The 11,487-nt window shown below is 44.3% G+C and overlaps 3 protein-coding genes across 3 annotated transcripts; 1 reads left to right on the plus strand and 2 right to left on the minus strand.

Moving 5' to 3' along the window:
- The first annotated feature begins 1,061 nt into the window (after positions 1-1,061).
- Positions 1,062-1,719, plus strand: LOC124649031 (protein RESPONSE TO LOW SULFUR 2-like). The gene has a single exon (XM_047188712.1). The coding sequence runs from the start codon at positions 1,139-1,141 to the stop codon at positions 1,448-1,450; it is 312 nt and encodes a 103-aa protein (XP_047044668.1). The 5' UTR covers positions 1,062-1,138; the 3' UTR covers positions 1,451-1,719.
- A 3,369-nt stretch (positions 1,720-5,088) lies between these two features.
- On the minus strand, positions 5,089-8,081 carry LOC124708562 (probable plastid-lipid-associated protein 10, chloroplastic). Its single transcript, XM_047240240.1, has 8 exons — positions 7,860-8,081; positions 7,686-7,790; positions 7,429-7,569; positions 6,943-7,038; positions 6,299-6,379; positions 5,762-5,848; positions 5,421-5,476; positions 5,089-5,346 (listed from the first exon to the last, which is right to left on the minus strand). Exons 1-8 carry the CDS (start codon positions 8,070-8,072, stop codon positions 5,232-5,234), a joined length of 894 nt encoding a protein of 297 aa, XP_047096196.1. The 5' UTR covers positions 8,073-8,081; the 3' UTR covers positions 5,089-5,231.
- A 1,589-nt stretch (positions 8,082-9,670) lies between these two features.
- Positions 9,671-11,258, minus strand: LOC124705947. Its single transcript, XM_047237629.1, has 2 exons — positions 11,140-11,258; positions 9,671-10,413 (listed from the first exon to the last, which is right to left on the minus strand). Exon 2 carries the CDS (start codon positions 10,349-10,351, stop codon positions 9,920-9,922), a length of 432 nt encoding a protein of 143 aa, XP_047093585.1. The 5' UTR covers positions 10,352-10,413; positions 11,140-11,258; the 3' UTR covers positions 9,671-9,919.
- Between the last annotated feature and the right edge of the window lie 229 nt (positions 11,259-11,487).

The following is an 11,487-nucleotide window of genomic DNA, read 5'->3' on the forward strand; positions in this document are numbered from 1 at the left end:
ACCTTCCTCTACGAGGGGGAATGGCAAGATGATCGTCAAGGTGTTCGACGACACATCCTGCCGCAGGCACTACCACACCGGCGAGTCCGGCTCGGACACCGACAGTTAGAACTATCAGAGTGTTCTTTCTTTGCAGCGAAGATGACCACGGGCCAATTGAAGCCACTAGTAGTGATTATGTATGTTCTCCCTAGGTAGGAACAACATGGCTATCATTGTCTGCTTGATTTTCCAGTTTTGGTGATTAAGTGTGCCTGAGAGTGTTCTTTCTTGACAGCAAACATAAGAAATCCGCATGAGCAACATTAGTTAGGTTTCCTCATTTTGCAATATTTTACCATGTTCCCAACTACACCTCCGTTTCAAGGAATAAGGCGTCCTTGTTTTACGAGCTTTTTGTTTGACCAAAAATTACTTCAAATAGGTAAACATTGTTTGTATGAAATTAGTATCATTTAAAAGTACTTTTCAATACGAATCCAACGATACTATATACATATAATATAATCAAGATTTTGTTGCTCAATTTGTATGGTCAAAGTTCGTCTTGGAATACGCGTGCGCCTTATTCCTTGAAATGGAGGTAGTATGTATTAGTTGGTGTAATGTTTTCAACTATTTTTAAATGAAAAAGAGAAAAAAGTAGGAAAAACAATACACCTCGAGACGCAAACGCGCAGACAAAAATAACCATTTTCTTGTCCGCAAGACGACGCAAACGGATCCATGTGAACAATTTAGATATTATTTTTCGTCGTTCCGTTGGAGATGCCTGGCTATCCAGGTCCAGCAGTCGCAGGCACACCTCTCAACCATCAGGAGGAGGAAGGAGAGGAGAGACGTGCGGGCAAAGTATGGGCGATGATGACCTCACCCTCCATGTAGCACGACTCGACACGTACACGCCGACGCCTAACGTGCGGGATCGATTCATTGAACCTGGCCGCATTCCCGTTTCCCCTTCGCAGCTGCAAGCCTGCAGCCCACCCCAGCGGTTTCGGCGGTCCTATATAAAAGGCTCAACGACCCGATCGAGGGAGATCCAAGCCAGCTCGATCGCAGCCTCGTGCAACAATATTCCAGTGCAGCACTCAGAGGTCATCTTTGCCCGAGAGAAGCTAGTAAGCGCATAATATATATGGCGAGGAAGACAGCCGCGGCCATGGACGGCAAGAGCTCGGAGCTCGCGAGGGCGATGGCCGAGGCGGAGGCGAGAGAGGAGCGGCTGCGGCGGGAGCTGGAGGCGGCGCTGGCGCGGGTGGCCGTGGCGGAGGAGGCCGAGGAGCGGCTGTGCGTGCAGCTCGGCGAGCTGGAGGCGGAGGCCATGGAGCAGGCTCTCGAGTACCAGCAGCACGTCAGGGCGCTCTCCGAGAGGCTCGCCTTCATGGACGGCGTGCTCAGGTCCTCCGGCGCCCTCCAGAGCGGCGTCGTCGCCGGCGGCATGCACTGACCATGCTTGCTTCCTTCAGTGCTCCGTATATGCTAAGGATCATGCGAGACTGCACGGATTTGGTTTTCTTCATCTCAACTTCTGTGTGGTGTGGTGTGGCGTGTACAGGATGCACATTTTTACTTGAGATGTGTATAGTTCATCTGTGTAGCCCAAATCACTCTTTGGAGAACATGCGAGCTTTCCTTGGTCCTGTGTAAAGTTGTGCTGACGTACGTACGTATATGCATTTATCGGATCTCACACGCAATGGATTCCTTGATTACGATCGAACTTTATATAAATATAGTTATGTGCATCTCGGAGGTGTTATTGCAGTTCGGTATTGGCTGATTCGATTGGCAACCTTGACATCAACACATGAAAGCGAGTTTTTTTTAACGTATGGGCGACTTCAAGAATGTACTGTACCAGTAAATCTTAAATAAATTATCTCACACCGCAAGCAAACCATGGGACTTGCAACTTCTCTCAAAGTCGCAAGGGTGTGAAACTGAGAACTAGCTCGACTGGTCAAGAACGCCGAAACCTCGGCTTCACCTTGCAAAATTCGGCGACAAACCGAGTCACGTACTGACATCTTGTAATTAGGGACGGAGCTTGATAGTTGAACGATCTCAATAATTTGACTGGGCTCGACGACATAACTAGAAACAGATGGCGAACGCCCCACAGAAAACGACTGAGCGAGCTGCCCAATTAAGAAACCAGATAAGTGCTCAATTAATCAACCAGATTAGGGAAGTGCGGGCCTCAGAAATGAAAACAGGAGCATGAAATGAAAACAGAGATCTATTTCTCTTTGCTGAACATGGACGCTTTCCTTCTTAAAATTATCAATATCCAGATAATTGATTGGTTGTGAAAATGGTCATACGTCCCAGAAAGCAGAAACGTTTCAACGAATTCAAGAGGATAAAATGAACGCTTCAACTGTACACACTAGATCTAGCTTACGACCCGACTTGTTACCAAATAGGGTGACTTCTCTTTAATCGGGAGTAACACTCAGTTACACGCCTGGAAGGAGGGAAACGTCTACTCTTTCCAGGAAAGTTGGAAGAAAAAAAGTCAAGGTGAATCTTTTAGAGGACTTCTAAAATCTCCTTTGGAGAAATACAGATACAAACAGAACAACAAAAACTCAGCAGGTCTGAATTCCTCTCCAACTTTAGGAGGTATTATAAGAGTTGGACAAAAGGCTAGAAGCACCAAATTAGCTATGGCCTACTAGCGTCAAATCTGAAAAATGGCACAGAGAGTCTGCGATCCCACCACCATGAACACAACGAAAATGAACTTGTGGTGTAGGGGCTGCCACATGCTCCGCACCAGCAAAGAATATATGAAGATGCCATAAGACAAGTGGATCTCTACAATCATCAGAGAAAGAATAGCCGAGCATCAAGAGCCGAATATTCGCTGATCAGTACATTATTGACATGACTACACTAAATGTTGATATTCGGCTATGGCTTCAAACAAAAACCTGACCTTTGTTTAACATTCTTTTGGGGGCAAAGTTTGTCTAACACTTGTAACTCATATACATGTAACAACCTGGCACACACATAAGAATTTGAAGTAGCAGCGTGGTGACTATGGAACGGTAAACCCACAAGGCCACAACCCACTCCCAAAGCTTCATAGGACTACTTGATATTTACTCCCTCCGTGCCGTGATACAAAATGTCATTACAACCTGCTAAATGATAGACTTGTTGTAAAAACATCTTATATTACGGGATGGATGGAGTATAACTGAAGCCCCTACGACCTTGGGCACGTGCATCCCCGCAAAGAAAAGGGAACATAGTTATGGCTACTTTCAGTCATGAACCACACCAAGCAAAAAGACACCCTACTTTCCATCACAACCAAATTGACTAGTGCCACGATTTCGTCGAAAGGAGAAAACGAAGAGCCAGGATAATAGCAAAAATGCTTGCTGCTGGATAGAAATGATGTCTGCTCTGATCAGTGGTATGGTGCATGACTCCATGTGATGTTCCTCATTGAGACAAGGATATTCCTAGAGAGCCAAGGCAAAATGGAAGTGCTCTCTGTATTCATCAAAGCAGAGAAAGCCCCTTTTGCGCCAATACGAATTTAGGGACTTATGTTGCATATTAGTATAAAATATACTCCCTCCGTTCACTATTATAAGATATTTTACATATTTTAATGTGGACTAGATATGGACCGGAATGAGTGAACCTACACACTTCAAAAAGAAAAAGAGACCTAAAACATTTTGCAATAGTGAACAGATTGAGTATTATTTTGGTCACTTCTAAACAATTAATTTTAGATCTTGATGTTTCATCTCCCTCGAAAGACCACTACTGTTTGCAGCTGACAAAGCTCCACTAGACTTAACAGTATTCGATGACGATGTCAAGCTGCAAAACTGTTGCTTACTGTAGTAGAACTGCAGGAGGGCCCACAACAACACATGGACCTAAATAATATAACAGCACACAATAATTATATAACGATCCAAATGTTAAATTGACTAACATTGCAGATTTTAGTGAATACAGTTCAAGTACTCCTACTACACTGAAGGCAACTTCAGTAGCTACTTCGTACTTACATCCACTAAGAGCATCTCCGGCCGCGTCCCTCAAATAACCTTTGAGGGACCGCGGATAAGAAATGGAAAAAAAAACTGTCCAATCACATCCCCAAAGCTAAATAGCTAAATAGTGCCTCATTTTGTGTCCGGCGTCCCTGGTAGAGACTGTGTATAGAGTCTCTACCGGGGACGCCAGACACAAAAACAACATCCACATGCATGCATGCCCTATTCCCCACATGCCACTATTTTCCCACAATTTCTCTCACCTACTTTTCTCACATGGGATGATCTATTAAAATGCATGCATCCGAACGCTGTTTGAGTAACACGGCTGGGAAAGACCTCTTTTTTTTACATATTTTTAGTCTCTTTTTGTCCGGCGCTGTCTCCAAACGCGCCCCGAATTATCGTGCCAGCGTTTTTTGAGGGTGACTGGAGATGCTCTAGTATGTCAAAAGATCTGACTTCCCGTTGCACAGAGACAAACTGAAGTTTCAAGCCGAATTGATAGTTCATTCAGTAAACATCTCAAAATAACCATTTGTGATATCAACTTAACAATAAATCTAACTGCTATAAAATAGTAGTTGTAATGTCATTTGTCACGGACTTGCAGCTTATAAGAGGATGGCCTGCAAATCTGTAAAAACTGAAGTAATCCCAACAACATGAATTTCAATAAAGCATCAGATCACCTATAACAGTTAAAGCAATCCCAACAACATGAATTTCAAAGATTGTGGTTAGTTGCATTTTAAGATTGAACAAATACTGATCACAGTCATTGAATACATGTGTATTAATACTGTAGAGATTAGTGAATTTGTTAGGACCAGGCTCTACATTAATAGGTAACAAACAAAGGCATAGTGTCAGTAATACCGGTTTAGATAGATATACATACAGAGTACTGCAGATATGATAATGCCAGAAACAAAACACAAGCTAACGCACATGGTAGAAAAAAAAGACACCAAGTGCTATTAACTTGGCAATCCCAGGAATAACAGAGTTATTTTGAACACCAAAGAAGAAAAAGGTGACACGGATTGCTCCCAAAGAAGAAAAGGATAATAATCAGATTTCATAAAGACACATTGAGTGTTGCCTTGAAAGGTTTACATATACCTACTGTATGTTGTTAATCCCAACTATAAGATTCATGTCCTCATATGACTCACTGCTGACAATTAGAAAATTTCATAGCAGAGGCTGGGCTCTTGTGAAAACAAAAACTCCACCACCGCCAACTGAACGCCCCAGGAGCATATCACGGTCAAGGTAAGAAAGGTAGTATAATCCTCCAGGTGATCGTCTGACATCAAATTCAGTCTGAAACTTTCGAAACAAAGGAACCAAGAAAAGAAATAAAGTAAACTGGAAAACTACCTTTCAGGTCCACTGAGAGGAACTTGAGCTCGAAAAGTTCTAAGGAACTGCAGTATCTGCATGAACAGATTCATTGTGATGAAACACTTCGTGACGGTTGATGAATCATAATTACAACAAACATTTTGAGACTGAAATGCTGACCCAAAATACTACTTGTTCGGACATAACAAAAGCAATAACATTGTATATACCGTGGGTGAGCAATATTACTTATTACAAAGCAATAACATTTTCAACACATATGGACTACAGAGGAAGTCAGTAATGAAAAAAAGGATTGTAACAACAAGTGTCATGTACAATGGAAAATATAGCTATATTCATACATCTTGGCATACCTGAAGACTCAAAAATGACCGAGGAAGTATAGCAGGAGCTATTTGTGCTTGCAGCTGCTCACTTATCTTGATATTTTCTACAGCAACCTGTTACATAAATGATAACACCATAAACACAGCAGCACTAAAAGAAAACAAAGAAAGAGATCAATGGTAGGACAAGCACAAACTTTTCTCCTGAAAGGTTTGCATAAGATGGTGCATGAAAAAAAAAAGGGACATCAGTACCGCTAGCATCTTGTATCCATGAGCAGAGAAATCAGAATATAATGATAACATTTTTCCAGAGATACTACACTTTGTTATATTCGTCATGTTTGATGCGAAATGAATCATACAGAATGCTAACCACTAAATGCTAGTGTGTTGGTAAATGGTGCTTAGCTGCAGCCTGCACATACCTCATGCCAGTAACCTACTACTGCACACCAGAACATCTTGTCATAATCATCCTACTTTCCTATCATTACTGCAGCAATTTTTACTGCAATCCTTTCTCAAATAAGCAGACAAAGATATTTTTGAGTGGGAAACTACCTCCTCAAACTGAAGAAATATGTTGCGTTTAGACAGAACATCAAATTTTGCAGAGACCATCAGCGTTGCACCTTCTTGCTCCTATAGAGACCACTAAAAGAATCAAATATAAAAGACTCAAACCAAATGAGAGTTAAAGCCTAAATATAAACAGTACTTCAAAGTGATGTGCACATAGGCAGAATAGATCATGCAAAACACATCAAACTAAAAGATTGTTTCTTAAAGGCCAACAAATCACTACAGTGGACTTTGCATAATATAGAAATAACATGGTTTTGTAAAGGACAAATAACCTATTTCTGGAATACGGAAATAAATGAGTAAATTGCTATGAATTCTCAAGTTGCTACAAAAAAAAGCTAAATTATACTATATTTCCATGTGGTTCGCTATAATGCCCCCCTACTCATGCATATGATAAGTTGAAGCCTGTACTTAAGTGTCACTTGTAGATATGAATTGCTATCATGATGATAGTGGTACAGACATGCTACATGTAGAGAAGCACTACTTTCCTCTCGCGGTTTCATTACATACTAATAGAAACTACAGGTTAACATGGGTACCATCCTTTTGCTATATTTGCAAGTTTGACCACCCAGAATGAACACTCACAAAACACAAAACATGTAACAGTTTACCTCCAGCAAGTTCTGGATGCTCCACCGCACGACATTCCGGATGACTCCACCATCTGATCGATCTTTGCACTCGAATTTCTGGTAAATTTGCCCTACCTGCACATACCCAAAATCACCACCTCCAACATAAGACTCTCAGAACTTCCCAAAATTTCTGGAGCTGGTCATCTATCTGTGCACACTAGTAAACTATCAACTGCAGTACGCTCAATTCAAGTCTCACAAAACAACTCATAGTTTTTTGTGGGGAAAACAACTCATAGTTGACCTGTAATAACTCCAGTTTTCCGTAGAATGTTAAAATGCACACAACGGGATTTAACAGACTTCCTTTGCACAATACCAAACATTTACGCAAGCCAAAATTTACTTAACTGGTTGAGGCATGCAACGGATTGTTACTACTCTCTCCGTCCATAAAAGGATGTCTTAGAATGGGATTCCCAAAATGAATTCAGATAAAATTGAGGTACAAGCGGGAGGCACCTGCAGGAGAGGAAGCTTCTCAGCCGCCTCGAACAGCATGAGCACGTCCGACGCCGACGTGTAGCACAGCCTCCAGGTACCGTCGAGTGCCGCGAGGTCCAGCGGCGCCCCCTCCCCGGCGCCGAGCTCCTCCACGCACACCTAAGCAGCACCCGCAGACATGAGACATCAAATCGAAATCCCTTGCCGCCCCGCAGCGGCCTCGGCGCGCAGGCGTAAACACGGTCGGGGGAAGGAGCTAGGGCGGGGTCCCGTACGATGGCCTCCTCGATGGCCGCGCGCTGGTCGGAGCTGGCCGCGGAGCCGCGCAGCGTCTCCTGCACCGCCCGCAGCAGCTCGTGCTTCCGCCCCTCCGTGTCCGCCTGCGAGAGAGAAGACCGTCAGATCGTGCGTGTAGCTAACGAGGGGGTCGGGGTCCGACGGTCTCGTACTGCGGTGAGCGGGGCAGCAGCCGCGGCGGCGAGGAGCAGAGGGGATCTGCGGCGTGAGTGCGGTGGCCGGAGGCGGGCGTATCTCTGGGAGACCGGAGATGGGGGTGGTCGACGAGGAGCGGTCGGGAACCGGCGTAGGGGAGCGGCGGCGAGCGCCATTTTTCTCTGTGGACGAAAGGGCGGAGGTCCTTGGTCAGTTCCACTGCCACGCATCGGCTTGTGTTGCCGTTGGCCAGAGATGCAGCATACCCCTCCTCACCTGCTGCCGTCGCCGTTCGTCTATGATCGGACGGCTACCAGAGACTTTTTGTTCTCCCGTCACAGGCGTGTACAACTCGCGGATGGCAACTGAACACACAATTTTCACAGGAATTTCACATCAAAACTTTAAACTGTTGCAGTACATCAATAAAGTGCAAATGGCACTGTAATTACCCATCACTTCAACACCATAGTCATAGACAGGAGAGAGACCCATAGGCATTCAAAGATGAGTATCAAAAAACTTCGCACAGAACAAAACTTCCCTTTACTACTCTGGATATAATTGCCTTGCTTACAATGTACAGCCATGGCCCAAGCTCTAGAATGAAGAAAGTGCACAGCAATACATGTTTGTGGTGTAAACAAGCCTGTTGGATTAGGGACAATGAGATCTCTCCGAGATCTTCAGAGAGCTTGCTTCGAATGGCAAATGGTACTACTACTCAAGTAGACAAGTACACTTATGCAACTGCAGCAGCAATCCGATGACAAAAGTCGGTAGCTGCTGCAGGCTCTTCTTCAGTGTTTGAGTTTTGAAGTTTCGATGGCTTCAGGCTGGGTCTTGTTTGAATAGTTTTGATCCTCTCTTCTGCTGACTTTTGTTCGGCGCGATGCACCAGACGAGGCTAGACCGAGTAGGTTTCTCCAAACGCAGCAGCAATGCGATGCTCAAAATAAGTAGCTTCTGGAGCCTCTTCTTGCATATGAGTTTTGAAGTTTCAGTAGCTTCAAGCTGGCTCTTGTTTGAATAGTTTCAAACCTCTCTTCTGCTGATTTTGTTCTGCGCAAGGCTTAGTTGTAAGGATAGCAGCAACTAATTTTGGGATATTCAAAATAAACTGACGAGCACACTCTAGCAGTTACCTGAAAATCATACTGCAGCAGACCTGCTACTCAGCTGCAAAGGGTTCTGATGATACCTACTCCTCAGCTGCAAAGGGTTCCATGACCTTCTTCAGTGCCTCCTGCCTTCCATGGATTGAAAGAATAACAAACTAGCAGTTACCTACATAAAACAAACAAACAGGTGAACACTCGTTCAAACAAATGAAACCAACTTAACAAATGGACGTATATAAACACCAAAAAAATAGATAAGTTAGCACCTGTAGGACCCTACAAAACAGAAGAAAGGGTCATGGTAAAGAAGCAAAACAAAAATAAAACAGGATGAAGCAATATAAATGTTAGAAGCATAACCTGCAAAGAAAAAAAAATATTAGCAGAAAAATTAAGCTATATGAGAGCAAACCATAAATAACTCAGGCTTGATCAGCAACCTGCCATGCAAAGCACTAGCTATGAAGGAAAATCAGTTAGTAAGTTCACGCCCCATGAAATAGTATAAGGTAATCTCCAATAAATTTACATCATCGACTGTGTCAAACAAATTTGCACAGCTTGACTGCACTGAAATGCCATCATATAATTGTGAATGACCATAAGAGAAGATAACAAAGAAAAGGAGTCACGACCTAGAATAATATAAAGTTAGAGCAAACAAGATTATTGCACTACACGGAAATAATCTAAACGGTATTCGGAAATGATCATCTCAAAATACTAGGTAATTCAGAATAGGATGTTCAATCGAAGTTACGATTACAACAAGGTCCCATGAATCAGAAGTGATACTACATAGAAATTTATTCTGTCCCTCTAAGGAGTCTCATATCCCTTCATCAGTCTACAAAGAAGGAAACTCTTATAGTTCCATCCTGTCGAAGAAGGGGAAATGGAGTAGAAAGATCCGCGTAAGGTGGCCGGGGAAAGGAAGGATGGAAGTCTCGTCAGCTCTAGCTCAGGTCCATGCCATCTCCAGCTTGGCTTGGTATCGGAGAGACGGCAGAGTAGGACCTCTCGAAAGGGGAAGGATGAAGCTGTGCACCGCGCCTGCGCTTAAAGGAGCACCCTTCATGGCTGTCAACTTCATGCTTCCTCCGGATCCCCCTGACAGCCTGCAGCTCCAGTGGTGAGAGCGGGAACAGCTGCCCACTCACTCGGCAGAGCGAGTTGTGGTTGTCATAGAGGATCCTCTGGTTGCAGTTTTTGTCACAGATGTGCGTCAGCCCAGTCAGTTTGCAACGGTACATGTTGCCAAAGATGTGCTCATTCTGGCACCTCTTGTCACACTTGTGACTGGGAACTTGCCCTTCAGTGTTAAGAATAGTGGACAAGAAAATCACGTTGCTGGGCTCAGCAATCACAGGTTTGCCAAGTACCTCCATTGTTCTGCCGCAAGAGACCTCTTCGCAGACCCCCTTTTTCTCGGTTCCCGAGATCGGAGTCTCTGCAAACCCAGAATAAGAATTTTGCTTCAGAATTTCGTTTTGAAGCATACGACCCACACAGTGACAGTACTTTACTCCTATTGCTGAGCCAATGAATCGAATAAATACAGTTAAGGTAGCAAGCAAGATTTATCACAGATTTGCAACATTCTCACCACTATTTTCTACAATATTTTCATCACTATTTTCTACAGAATCTTTGGACACTTGTACGCTTTCTAAATTCTGACATTACAAACAAGATCCACTAAATCCTTTTGCTCCCGCACACCATGACCAATACAATTCCAGGTCAGACCCTAATTGAAACATTTGGATAGTCCACCTGGCATCAATCCACGGACGAATCCAAAAAGGGTCGTAAAAATCCCCTATATAAAATTGTCAGATACAAACAAAACCTAACTCACAAGTAAGCACCCACTACGTTTAACTCCGCGGGCAAAACCAGACCAGAAACCTACCTGCCCCCTTCACAGTTACACCAGATCTAAACAGTGAAACCCCCACCTACCGAACCAACCACGATAAATTCGCGGTAAAACCGCCAACAACAGCACCTAGGCGCCAAAATCGACTCCAATTCGGGATTTTAGACCGACAAGATCGCATGAAAACGCCTCCTCACACACTCTCCCCTCTCTCATCGTCGAAACACCCCCAAAATCCCAAGCGGAAACCTCACAGGAGCAACGTAAATGGGGGGTGAAGGCGAGGATACGTACCAGAACAGCTCGAAGGCGGGCGGGGCAAGGGAGTGGAAACGCGGCGGAGGTCTTCGGCCTCTCCCCCCACTTCTCCTCTCCGCCAGGAAACAGGAACCTCTCGCAGAAAGAATCAAGAGCAACGGCCCGGACGAAGAGGGGACGGGGAAGGGTGGGTGCTTATTTATAGGATCTTGGCCTCTGCTGAATGACAAGAATGCCCATGGATGGCTCGGACGTCGACACGGAGGGCTCGCTCACTATCCGTCCCTACTTCCGCGGATCGGCCCGGCTCGAAGATCGGCTCGGTCCTGTCTCCCCGAGTGAACCAGCTAACCTACTTTGGTTGTCATTTGGTGCTAATCACAT

The sequence above is a fragment of the Lolium rigidum genome, chromosome 4 (genome assembly GCF_022539505.1).
Source record: "Lolium rigidum isolate FL_2022 chromosome 4, APGP_CSIRO_Lrig_0.1, whole genome shotgun sequence".
Taxonomy (NCBI): Eukaryota; Viridiplantae; Streptophyta; class Magnoliopsida; order Poales; family Poaceae; genus Lolium; species Lolium rigidum.